Below are 13,932 nucleotides of genomic sequence, written 5' to 3' on the forward strand. Positions count from 1 at the left end.
TCTCTGTTTCTATCTATGCGACTGATTCATAGAATCAGTTACTCATAGATATCCCTAAGATCCGACAGGTGTAATTGTTTTACACTGTCGGATCTTAGGATGCAGTACCGCGGCCGCCGCTGGGGGGAGTTTGCGTCGTAAACCAGCGTCGGGTATGCAAATTAGGAGTTACGGCGATCCACAACGGATTTTCGCGTTCGCTACGTCGCCGCTAGTCTAGTTTCCCGTCGCAAAGTTAGTCGTCGTTTTGGGTGCCCTAACTTTAGTCAGCAATACGTTTGCTGTCTAAAGTATGGCCGTCGTCCCCCGCGTCGAAATGTAAAAATGAACGTCGTTTGCGTAACACGTCCGGGAATACGGAAGTACGCTACACGCGTCGCCGTTCGAAAAAATGACGTCACTGTGCGCACAGCACAACGGGAATTGCAAAACGGAGCATGCGCAGTAGGTCCGGCGCGGGAGCGCGCCTAATTTAAATGGCACACGCCCATTTGAATTGGCCCACCTTGCGCCGGACGTATTTGCGATACACCGCCGCAAGTTTCCAGGTAAGTGCTTTGTGGATCGGGTACTAAAACTGGAAACTTGCGGCGGTGTATCGTAAACGGGTTACGTTACACCCGGCGCTCTTGTATGTGAATCTGGCCCACTAAGCCTAGGTGATGTGATATACATTAAAAAGTCACCTGCATAAAGAGAAATGTTATATTCTACATCATTAATGGTAATGCCATATATGGAAGAGTTGTTACGTATAGCCATCGCTAAATGTTCCATTGTAATCACATATAATCATGCACCTTTTTTATTTAGATACATTTAGTGGCCTCAGAGAGAGAGCAACACAAAAACCTGGAACGTTAATTAAAACAGGGTCCTTTGTGGACAGATCACTGTTCTTAAAACGTAAGTTCTGTTAACCTTATGCAGAGTTTATTTTTATTAAGTAAAACTGTACCTATAATAGGATGCTTGTTTCTCAGTGAAAAGTATGGGATTGCCTACCTAAATTCTACAGCCAGCCAGGTAGGGATGTACTCATGCTGCAGCTGCAATTCCTTGCTTCTGCGACAATTTTAACTTGTCTTGCAGAGTTTGAGAGGTAGCACCACCTTATTTAAGAGGAGTTCCACATTCTGTCGCACACCTCAACAAACAATGGCCAGGGTTGTGAGGAAGAGGTGCTTTGCCATGTAGCCAGGTATTGGTCAGAAGTTGAGGGGGGGGGGGGGGGGCATAAGCTTGTCCCCTTTCTTTGCTGGTCTGCCGGGCTGAATGCTCTGATAAGGGTCTGGTGTTGATTTTTGTGGGTCCTTATGTTTTTTTTATTTTTTATTTTGTGAATGCCCCTCTTAAAATTCATACTAGACTTGAAAGGCCATGCATGGATAACTGGGGGGAACTCTCATATTTGTACGGGCTCTTTTGCTTGCATTTTTCCAGACATGCAAGTGAATGGGGCCAGTGATGTCACTGGTTGTTAAAGACCCAGCCATGCCTGTCCCACTGGCATCTTTAGCAAACATTCATGTATAATGACAGTAATAATACTGTTATTATATATGCAAACTCCATTTTTGGCATGATAGGGGATACGGCTGTATCCTCGTCTCCCCTTGCCTAGCTGACCGGCATCTGGCCCCTGGACACACATCCCTTCACTCATGGATATCTAAATGTTACTAAGATACTCACCATCACTGTAATCGATAGTGGTGGTTGAAATGTTGGCCTTTGGTGACCTAGAGCAGTGGTCATCTACCCTGTCTTCAGGGCCCACTAACAGGCCAGGTTTTATGTATTACCTTGGGGAGATGCAGACTAGAATACTGCAATTACTGAGCAGCAAATGATGTGATGCATTTCAGTTATCTTGCAAACACTGACCTAGAGGATAGAAGCCTGATTAACTACCCCATCTGCCAAAGGTGCTGGCAACAACTGGTCGTAACATTATTGGGTTTATCTACTGTATATCTGTTTATATATGAACTATAGACATGCCTGTCGCTACAAGGCAGGCAAACCAAGCAATTGCTTGGGGCCCCGAGCTGGCCTGGGGCCCCAACAAGGGCCCCTACTGTGCTCCCAATATGCTGCAGCCGCCTGAGCGCTCTACAGAGAGCCTGCAGCACTTCTGCCTTGAGTTGTCACTTCCCCTTCTCTGTAGTGTGGCCGAGCTCCTCTTCCTTCCTCCTGTCAGTCCAGACTCTGGCTGGAATTCAGTTTCCTGTTCCTGGCCGGACTGACAGGAAGTGCACACTGAGTGCTCACTTCCTTTCAGTCCGGCCGGGAACAGGAAACTGAATCTCCTAACCCACGGTATGGACCCGGTAGGGGGCGTAAAAAAAACATAGGGAGGGGGAGTAAAAAGAACATGGGGAGGCTTTGCGTGCGTGCGTGTGGGGGGTGTGGGGTTCGGTGGGGCCTCCATGTCCATTTTGCTTGGGGCCCCCATATTCCTTCAAACGGCCCTGACTATAGAGCTTGGCTGTAGTTCTTTTCCTCATGAAGCGGGCAGCGACCTGTGAAACGTGTTGAAGTCCCAGCAATAAACCCATCATCCATTTTCAGTAGGGGTGATGAGGCAACTTCTACGTAGTACTATACTCATTTTGTGTACATATTAAATGTCTATACGGAATATGTCCTTTCATTGTTTACATGCTTTTATATTTTGTAAAATAAATATTAGATATTTTATCATATCCAAGTAGTACCATTAAAGTCCTCATATTAGCTTTTTGGTTGTTTTTTTTTTGCACAGATGCTTTCTTAGAATGTGGTACTTGACACTTTGGGCCAAATTCTCAAAAGAGATACGCGGACTTAACTAAAGTTTTCTAAATTTACACGGCGCGTATCTTTGCGCCCGATCTTCAAAACGAGTTAAGCCCAGATTTCCGGATTTTCAGTCCTACCTAAAATAGTTACACCTGCGCATCCCCGGGCGCAAATTATGCTAGTCTCGCCACTGTTTTTGATAGGCAAAGATGCAAATGAGGGAGTTAGGGCGATCCTCAAAATTAAGTGTGTGCGGCGTATTTTCCGCCCTGTGCGCACCTGTTAGTTTCCCTGTCTAAATTTCCACAATATAAAAGCAGCCCTAATTTTACACATGCTGTGGAAGGGTTTGCTGTAGGTAGTGACTAGAGCTATAGTTGTGAAGGATCTGTCTGGAAAAATGCCTGGGGCATCAATGATTCTGACGGCACTTGCCACCTTACAGGCACAAAGGAGGAGGAGGGCACAGAGGAGTAGGATGAGGGCACAGGCGAGAGTTTATCGGCCACGGCGTGATCTTTTTCAAATGCCAGATTATGAGGTGTATGGCAACTACAGGTTTGATAGGGAAGCCATCCTGGAGATCACCCAACTACTTCAGGAGGATCTTATCACCCCAACCAGACGCTCCCATGCCCTGACACCTCTACATAAAGTAATGGCAACCCTCCATTTTTTATCCAGTGGCTCATTCCAGCGTGCATCTGGAGGTCTGGCTGGGATGGTGCAGTCGACAATGAGCCGATGTGTCCATCAGGTGGTCCCTACCATACTGCGGCGCATGACCAATCAATTTGTGAAGCCCACCCAGGAGGAGCAGCGTCTGCAAGCCATGACTGACTTTTACAGCATTGCTGGCTTCCCAAGGACCATCGGGGCGATAGACTGCACCCATGTGGCACTACAGCCCCCCCATGAAACTGAACACCTGTTCAGAAACAGAAAAGGGTGGCATTCCATCAACGTCCAGATGATTGTAGATGCCCATGGCCTCATCTGGCACGTTTGTGCCAAGTTTCCAGGGTCGTGCCACGACAGTTTCATTCTACGGCAGACCAAGATCTACCAAGACTTGGAGATGAACGTTTATGGAGACAGCTGGCTGATTGGTGAGTGACATTGGTGTCAGGTATGCCCCCCCCATGATGCAGACATCACAAGGGGCACATGCATGACTAATATCCTCCTGTCTTTTCCCTTACAGGTGACTCTGGATATGCGTTGGGACCCCATCTCATGACCCCTTTTAGGAACCCCCCAAACACCCGGAGAACGCAAATTCAACGAGGTGCACATCCAGACCCGGTCAATAGTAGAGCGGACATTTGGCCTTCTCAAGTCCAGATTCAGATGCCTTGACAAGACTGGGGGTACACTCTTGTATTCCCCAGACTTTGTCTGTCAAATTATTGGGGCATGTTGCATCCTCCATAATTTTGCTCTGAGAAGGGGCCTGCATGTTGAGATATGTCCTGACCTAACCCCCCACCCAGGCAATCCCCCCCCCCAACCACCTCTACCCGGTCTGCTGAGGGCCAGGCAATAAGGAGACAACTGGCTGAAGGCATCTTTGCCCAGTAAATGGACCTTAATTATCTTTATTTTTTTTGCTTTGCCAACAAAAAATCACAGAGATTATGTGACCTTTAAACATTTACTTTGCACATAAAATGCACATAACTTATATGACAATGAGAATGTCTTTTTTGAAACAAAACGCACATTAATTATCTCACAATGAGAATGCATGAATGCACGCCACTGTGGTCCCTAGCACAGACACATCACATGCACATCGAATTGGATTAGATCCAAGCCCCCCCCCCCCCCCCTTTGGTACCTGGGAGCAGTAACGCCCCGCCACGGCTCCAATTATGTCACTGTGCATTCATACACCATTCAGGAACCTGGGATGACTTCTCCCTGGTCCTGGGGATCCCTACTCCACCAAAACTGAGGGTGACACCCTTATGTTATCAGGAATGCCACCCCCCCCACATTCACACATCATTCACACACATAAACCAAATCATAAGTACAGTATAAAAAAAAAAAAAAAAATCAAAAGTACCCCTGCAACTTAATGATGTTGCCGAGTGCTCCTTCTGGGCTGACCACGGGCACGGGCACGGCCATGGCCACGGCCGACTGGGGGATCTTCACGGGGGGGGGGGTCTGTGCAGGGGAGGGAGTATCTTCACGGGGGGGGTCTGTGCAGTGGAAGAAGGAGCCTCCCCTGGTGTCTGTCCTCCTGCTGGCCTGCCACGGCTATCCTTGTCAGACAGGCAGTCATGTCAGCCGTATTAGCCTGGCCAGCCCGGGTATTGGCCTGCACAGCCCGGGTATTGGCCTGCACAGCCTGGGTGAGGACAGTCACCTCCTGGGCCACGCCTGTTGTGGCGTTTTTCAGGTCCCACAAACACGTGATGACCCCCACTGAGTTGGTGGCCACGTCACCCAGTGACTCCCTCATTAAACCCAGGCTGTGCTCCACCTTGCTCATAGATTTTTTAATTTCAGCCAGACTGCGGGTCTGCCGGGCATTGTCCCTCAATAGACTGACCGGCAGACGCACAAACCCCCCCTGGTTTCCGGGGTCGGCCTCCTACTTGCCCCTGAGGCTTGTGGCCTTGGAGGAGGGGTTGGAGTGACCCATGGGTGCTGCTGCATGTTGGAGGAGGGTTGGGAGGGGCCACCCATGATGGTGGCCTGACTGCTGGGCGCCTCTGGGGTACCCTCAGGGGATGACTCAAAGGTCATATCTTGGCCCATCAGGATTTGCTGGCCAATATCAATATTCTCATCTTCCTCCCCCCTTCCTCCCCCCACTCAACATCCAAATTAGGGGAGTTGTGGGCACTCCCCTCCCATGGCGAATCCTGCCCTTCTTGGGACTCTGCATCAGCCTGTCTTGGGGGTGGTGCAGCAGCCTGCACTGATGGGCCAGCAACCTCCTGCCCTGATGGGGCTGCCACCTCCTGGGCTGATGGGGCTGCCACCTCCTGGGCTGATGACCCAGCAACCTCCTGGGCTGATGGGGCTGCCAACTCCTGGGCTGATGGGGCTGCCACCTCCTGGGCTGATGACCCAGCAACCTCCTGGGCTGATGGGGCTGCAACCTCCTGGCCATCTGGGGAGGACACAAAACAATCACAGGTTGGTGGATCCACACACTTGGCACATCTTCCCTTCCCCCACCCACACATGCTAATCACCATATAGAAAATGAAAAAAAATTACCTGTCCTCATAAGAGGATCAGAGTCAAAGCCAGGCAGGCCCACCACCTGCTGTGGGTGGAAACACTGGGCCACTGCCCATTCCTCCTCACTCATCCTGACTGGGCAGGGTCCCCCTCCTCCAGTGCCCCTGGTATGGGCATGCAGCGTTGCCAGCTTGTTCCGGGACACGCTCTTCAAATCATTGGTCCTGGTCTCCCCCCCCCCCCCGCCGAATTGATCCGATCGGTGATCTTTTTAAGGATCTCCTTCCTCCTGGCCGGGGTGGTGTTGTGGCTCTCAGGGCCATGGAGAAAACGCCCATATTTTATGACGCCCTGAGCAAGAATATGCTTCTCTGCCACTGTAAAATTTAGCTTCCTGGGCTTGGTGGCCATGACAGACAACACCCAGCAACAGGAAACTCACCCAAAAAACAATCAACAATACACACACAACAAAGAAAAAAAAAAACAAGCAAAAAAAAAAACACAAACAGACAGCTACTATAAATTCAAAAACAAACAGGCAAAAAAGGGAAACAAAAAACAATCACACTCCAAAAAAAAAAACACTTATCAAAAACAAACAGGCAAAAAAGGGAAACAAAAAAACAATCACACACCAAAAAAGAAACACTTATCAAAAACAAACAGGCAAACAATCAAAACAAATAACAAATTATCAAAACAAACACCAACTATACTCTACAACTCCTCAACAACTTTTCTCACAAACAAATCTTACCAACAAACACTGACAAACGTTCAAAGCAGAAGCAACTTGCTTTAGGAAGGGAACACAGGGAAATACTTTTGCAAGGGAAGTGTGTTTGACTGGGGCTATTTAGACACAGGGCGATCCTCAAACTAAGTACGCTTGGCCTTTTACCTATCTCACTGATTGCGATGAGCAAAGTTCTGCACATGCCCAGTGAGGTCCAGATTCGTGCGCGCATGCGCAGTACGGCCGGCCCTTCATTTGCATGGGGTCACGGCTCATTACAATGAAGCACGCCCACTTCATTCCCACTTGCCATAACCACGCCTTACGCCTTGGAATTTAGGTTAAGGATGGCGCAATTTTGTGCGCAAATGCGCTGAGGATACGGCACTTACGACACCAACTTAGGGCGCCGTAACTTAAATGACATAAGTTAGGTAATACTAAATTTGCACAGCTTTTTGAGAATTTGGCCCCTTGTGCTCAATATTCAGAAGGTCCCTTTGGGTACTCCTTTCTCCCATCTACTGCATACTTGCCAACAGTCCGGATTTTCCCAGGGAAAATCCCAAAAATCTGACCCTCGTCCCGATCTGGTGAAATGCTGGGGAAATCTGATGTAAGGAGGGACTCTGCTGGGGGCACCTGATGTAAGGGGGAACTCTGCTGGGGACACCTGATGTAGGGAGGGACTCTGCTGGGGACAACTAATGTAAGGAGGGACTCTGCTGGGGAAAATTGATGCAAGGAGGGACTCTGCTGGGGGCACCTGATGTAAGGGGGAACTCTGCTTGTGACAACTGATGTAAGGAGCTACTCTGCTGGGGACACCTGATGTAAGGAGGAACTCTGCTGGGGAAACCTGATGTAAGGAGGGACTCTGCTGGGGGCACCTGATGTAAGGAGGGACTCTGCTGGGGGCACCTGATGTAAGGGGGAACTCTGCTGGGGGCACCTGATGTAAGGGGGAACTCTGCTGGGGACAACTAATGTAAGGAGCTACTCTGCTGGGGGCACCTGATGTAAAGAGGGACTCTGCTGGGGGCACCTGATGTAAGTAGGGACTCTGCTGGGGGCACCTGATGTAAGGAGGGACCCTGCTGGGGGCACCTGATGTAAGGGGGAACTCTGCTGGGGGCACCTGAAGTAAGGGGGAACTCTGCTGGGGACAACTAATGTAAGGAGCTACTCTGCTGGGGGCACCTGATGTAAGGAGGGACTCTGCTGGGGGCACCTGATGTAAGTAGGGACTCTGCTGGGGCACCTGATGTAAGGAGGGACCCTGCTGGGGGCTGCTGCACACAGAAGGCTTTTTATCTTAATGCATTAAGATAAAAAACCTTCTGCCTTTACAACCCCTTTAATTGTGCGATTTCTCTCAAACTAGTGTTTAGCCATGTGGGCAGTAGGAGAGATGAGTGTATATTATCGTCTATTGCTCTATTGGCACTTTGATTTTTGAAACAGAGTTGCTTTAACTTTCAATATTTTTATTATTATTCAAATAACAAGACAATGGGGGTTATTTACGAAAGGCAAATCCAATTTGCACTAAAAGTGCAAACTACAAGTGCAAAGTGCAGTTGAAATTGCACTTGGAAGTGCAGTCACTGTAAATCTGAGGGGGACATGCAAGGAAAATAAAAAACAGCATTTTAGCTTGCACGTGATTAAATGATAAAATCAGCAGAGCTTCCCCTCATTTCAGATCTACCCCTCAGATTTACAGCGACTGCACTTCCAAGTGCACTTTCAGTGCAATATCAAGTGCACTTTGCACTTGTAGTCTGCACTTCTAGTGCAAAGTGGATTTGCCTTTTGTAAATAACCCCCAATGTCTTAGAAAGTACATTCAATGAGCAATAAAGGTGAAATAAGCATCTGAATGTCCTTCCATTGAAATATGCAGAAATACCACACCTCAAAACATTAAACTGAGAAATTTAAATATAAAATATATTTGGTGGAGATATTGGTGAGGTTAACAGAGTTGCTTTAAACTGAATTACAGTAAAACCTTGGTTTGTGAGCATAATTCGTTCCAGAAACATGCTTGTAATCCAAAGCACTTGTATATCAGGGTATAAAAGAGAAGAGAGGCACCTCTATGTGTAGCAATAAGTTGCTAAATGTTGTACCTTCATTAAATGTAACCATATTGCTACACTTAGAGGCTCCTCTCTTCTTTTTTATACTCAGTTGTGACATGACGCTACTCTTATATCAAGACATCGCTTGTATATCAAGGCAAAATGTATTAAAACATTTTGCTTGTCTTGCAAAACGCTCTCAAACCAAGGTTTTACTGTATAATTTTTTGATTAGATTATTCAATACATTCATTTAGACACTAGATGGCAGCAAATCAGTATGTTTGTGACTTGTTTTTAAAAAGCAAAGGAAAAACAGCTGTTTTCACTATTACTTGGTTCCAGTTTTGTAGTGAGAAATGAAGATCGGCTGTATCGGAGGGGAGGGGAGTCCGTTTTTAATATTCATTTGCTGGATACAGACAGAGTTTTGCTATGGGGAGCATAACTGAAAAAGACAGAAATGAGAGATCTCCTTTCTTATTGCAATTCACTCTTACTACTAAAGTAGAACTAAAGGCAACACTTTTTATTTTCTATTTTGGATAGAATATGGGAGGGTTATTACCCTTGTCAGTTTTGTTTTTTTGCCAACTGTGTCTTATTTGGGAGATTTCCCATCATTTCCTGTTTTTCCTTCCTATGCCAAGCTATAGCAAGAGGTAACTTTGTTTCAGGTATTAATGAACTGAGAATATTTATAAAGACTAAAGCAAAATATTGTTTTTAAATTGTAACCTGACTGATGTCTGTATTAGTTTTCTGATCTGCAGTAGAGAGCAATAAAAGGTCCTTTTTTGAGTTTAAAGTACAGAAACCAGAGTTTAGTGTCTTTTTTGAACTGACTGAAATCAACTACTGCTTTAAAAGATTCAGTAACATAGAGCAGGCATGCAGATCACATTCCGACATTGGTGTGACTTTATTTGCTGCAAGCTCCTGCCCGGTCCATAGTTTAGAAAGTTTTGAAATCAGCAAACCAGTATTAGACTTGTTGCCCATGGCCATACAGAGGCTATATAGTGCGCAGGGCCTGCGTTATCACTTTCCAGGATCCACAGTTGCCATGTACAGTGGCTTATTGACAGGGCTGGACTGGGACAACAATTTGGCCCTGGACTTCATCCAGACTGGCCCACTTTGACAGGTCTCTCCCATGGCGGCCGGAAAAACTGTGCTGTAACGAATCACAGCACAGTGATTGGACACAAGAGGCGGGATTTATGATTTCTCCAATCACAAGCAGGGGGCGGGGATTGTGCTCCTCCAGGCATTCCCGGTGTATTGTCACAGTTTGCTGCCTATCCTAGAATGCTCCGGAAGTCACGTGGCGGCCAACTACGCATGCGCGATGCGTTCCAAACGCAAATGCGATACGTTCCAATGGATTCACGACAGTGCACACCAGTGAAACCTCGGTCGGCATCCAGGCTCTTTCCTTAACATCCCCGTGGATTGGAGGATGTTAAAAAAAGAGCCAGGAGGCCGAGCGAGCAGAGCGAGCCGTCCGACTGGCCACTTTCCTCTAAATCCACGACGCCCTGAATGCCGTGTTCGCTGGTGTGTACTGTCGAAAAAAACAATTGGAACGCATCGCACTTGAGTTTGGAACGCATCGCGCATGCGCAGTTGGCCGCCACGTGACTTCCGCAGCATTCTACGATAGGCAGCAAACTGTGACACTACACCGGCCAGGACAAGTACTGTCAGTGAGTAAAGTGTTGATGTGGCAGCAGGGCTGTCTTAATTAGGGGGCCCCTGCACTTTCCCCAAAGCAGCTCGTCCTTGAGCCCACGCTGCCCCGAAATTGGGGGCCCCATGATGGCACTGAGAATGATGGGGGGATACCTGGGGTGTAGAGGGGTCAGAGTGCTGGGGGGGGGGGGCATCAATCTAGCAGATATATTAAATGCACAGGACAGCTTTGTTACTTAATGTATGTAGTATTTTCCCCTCTGTTTCTTTGCTGTACAGAATGATTGTTCATGTAGTTAATGCAGAGCTCCGCCCAAAAAGGTACCTCTTACCTACTTGATGTTGTTTACCTGCACTGTCTCCATTGTAGGGGCCCCAGAGCATTACTTTGCCCAGGGGCCCATAATGCTGTTAAGATTTCCCCGTGTGGCAGGCCTTTTTTGGGAGCATCAGATTGGGTGGCTGTGTCAGTTTCATTCCGGGACACTGTATTGTCCTGGAATAAAGGTGCCCGGGACAGACCTGCAAAATGCGGGACACGTGGTCACCCTACTTAGCACCCTGGGGTGCCTTCTGGGTTCCTCGGGTGTGCCTTGGCAAAATTGCCACAGATTGCCTCAACATTCCTGTGAGTGGATCAAGCTTGTCTTTTTGTTACACAAAGCCACAGGTGTTTTTTTTGTGTGCAGCATTTGGGTATGTGTGGGCCAGCCACTGGCATCCTAACAACAGATGATGTCATTGGTTGCTATAAAGGATGCTGAGTGCCTGCACAGCATCCTTGTTTGTCCCTCTACTGCCCCTTGAGTCACGTTAGCAGGAAAAGGGAGAGAAACAGAGGGAAAGGAGAAACTGTAGAATACTAGTCAGTACCAGTGCACTAAGGTGGAGGAATAATAATTTCTAATATTGGGTTTGCCCACGTGTTTGCATGCTATATGTAAAACTATTATGTAATTTTTTTACATTTTGGATTGGGGTGCCTCGAAATGTGCAGAAGGATGACTTAACTGAAAAAAGATTGAGAAACACTGAATTAGAATGTGTGGATGTATGCAGTTATGTGCTAAGGGTTGCTTAAAAGACACGCACAGATTTATTAGAGTTGCCACTTTTTTTTCTTCTTTTTTTTTAGTATACACTATAGGATTGTAACAGACCTAGGACACCTTTGGGAGCTCCAAAAAGAATGGTAATGCGGCGCTCATAGTGCCCCCTCATCCTCCTGTCAGACCTTTTTCCAAGCCACATTCCTATCTGAATCATCTCTGACAGTCTGGGCATTGAATTATGTGTCCGGGTTTCAGTCCAGCTGAAACCCAGACACGTGATTCAAAACCCGGACTGTCTGGGTAAATCCCGAACAAGTGGCAACCCTAGGATGTATGCTCCATGTTCTATGTGTACATTCAGAGCATACACACAGTACATATGGGTGATTTATGCAATCCCCAGCTCATATCCGCATGCAGCCGCATCTTTTAATTCATCTCAATGGGTGGCTGTAGGTGGAAGCTGCAAGTCCTGCAACATTAATTATGCATGACTTGTGCATGAAGCCTTACAGCCAGGCAACTAGCAGTTTAAGGAAGGTTATCAATGGCAACCCCCAGGTTTCTCTCGGCACAGGATTCCTATAACATCTATGCACTCTCCATGTGGCCACAATAGGGTGGCCATGTGTCCCGGATTGCCCGGGACAGTCCTGCATTTTGCAGGTCTGTCCCGGGCACCTTCATTCCAGGACAATACAGTGTCCCGGAATGAAACTGAATCTGATGCCCCCAAAAAAGACCGCCACATCACCGCTTTACTCACTGACAGTATTTGTCCTGGTCGGGAATGCCTGGAGGAGCACAATCCCCGCCCCCTGCTTGTGATTGGAGAAATCATAAATCCCGCCTCTTGTGTCCAATCACTGTGCTGTGATTCGTTACAGCACAAGCTGATTTTTGGGAAGGGAGGGTGTCCCTAAATGGTAGTTTGGAAATGTGGTCACCCTAGGTCACAAGATAGCAACATTATTCTATTCCTATTTCAGCAACAACCACTGCTGTTTCACTTGCAATATGAACATGAAACTGATAATGTATTTTATATATTTTTTTCAGATGCCAGATGTCCAACATTAGATCCCAATACAATGCATCCTAAGCTGAGGCTCTCTGAAGACCTCCTTACAGTAAACTGTGCCTGGTTAGGGACATTTAACTCCAGCCACCCTCAAAGGTTTGATAAACTCATGCAGATACTAAGCAGAGACTCTTACTTTTCTGGCACACACTACTGGGAGGTAGATGTCCTTCAAGCAGGACAAGGATGGTGGATAGGCGTCACTTACCCGTCGATCCAGAGGAAAGGAGACTCTGAGTTCAGTCGCCTCGGATGGACCAGTGGATCATGGTGTATTAAAAGATTTGATCATGAATACTGGGCTTTCCACAAAGGAGAGAGGAAAGCAATTCATCTCAACCACCACCCAGAGAAAATTGGGGTTTTCCTGGACTATGAATCTGGAGTTCTTTCTTTCTTTGATGTCACAGCAGGAATGAGGCATTTGCATACTTTTCGCTGCAGGTTTACAGAACCACTGTATCCTGCTCTACGGTTATGGGATGGATCAGTCACAATCTGTAGATTGACTTAAAGGGTCACTAAAGGAATTTTTTTTTTTTTAGCTAAATAGCTTCCTTTACCTTACTGCAGTCCTGGTTTCATGTCCTCATTGTTCGTTTTTGCTTTGATGTTGCTGTAAATCCTCTCTGTTCTGGACACTTCCTGGTTGTCTGTTTCCTGATGACCACAGTACTGGGAGATTTCTCACTGTGGTGACTAATCAAGGAGGTGTGATTACTGTGTGTAAAACTAAACTGGATTGGTGCTGAGGGGTTTTAGACAAAGCATCACTGCCCTCTATTGGCTCACTGCCCTCTAATGGCTCTCTGTACATCAGAGAACCAGGAAACAACAGCAAAAACGAAACCAAACCGCAGGCACAATATATGATTGATTTTTATCTATTTTTAATCATTTTTAAAAGGAATCAGTTAACTATTATGTCTCTATACCCTGTAAACAATAATTTCAGCTAAAAAAATGTTTTCCTTTAGTGACCCTTTAAAGCTAAAGTTTAGTGGGTTTTTCTCTTCCTTTTCGCTGTCAGAGCCATTTTTGCATTTTTTTGCACACCTTTAAGAAATCATTTTAAACCTGAAGATTGCATAAAACCCCCAAACATTATATATTTTCTGAAAGCAGACACCCTAGAGAATAAAATAGTGGCAAGTTTTTTACGTCACACAATATTACCGCAAATTTCAGTAAAAAACACACAAAGTGGATTTTAGGGCAAACAAACGCAATAAGCTAACCAAATGTTTGGTAAAATATAAAAGACAAGTAAATAGATATCCAAAATGTTAA

General features: G+C 46.6%; 1 protein-coding gene across 1 annotated transcript in view; it reads left to right on the forward strand.

The window, feature by feature from the left end:
• Positions 1-13,157, forward strand: part of TRIM14 (tripartite motif containing 14) — a 96,990-nt gene extending 83,833 nt beyond the window's left edge. Inside the window, exons 6-7 of the mRNA XM_040361783.1 lie at positions 814-906; positions 12,621-13,157. Coding sequence (XP_040217717.1) covers positions 814-906; positions 12,621-13,156 — 629 coding nt within the window. The 3' untranslated portion in view covers position 13,157. The remainder of the gene's footprint in view (positions 1-813; positions 907-12,620) is intronic.
• Positions 13,158-13,932: the final 775 nt, after the last annotated feature.

Source organism: Rana temporaria, chromosome 1 (genome assembly GCF_905171775.1).
Source record: "Rana temporaria chromosome 1, aRanTem1.1, whole genome shotgun sequence".
NCBI classification, from domain to species: Eukaryota; Metazoa; Chordata; class Amphibia; order Anura; family Ranidae; genus Rana; species Rana temporaria.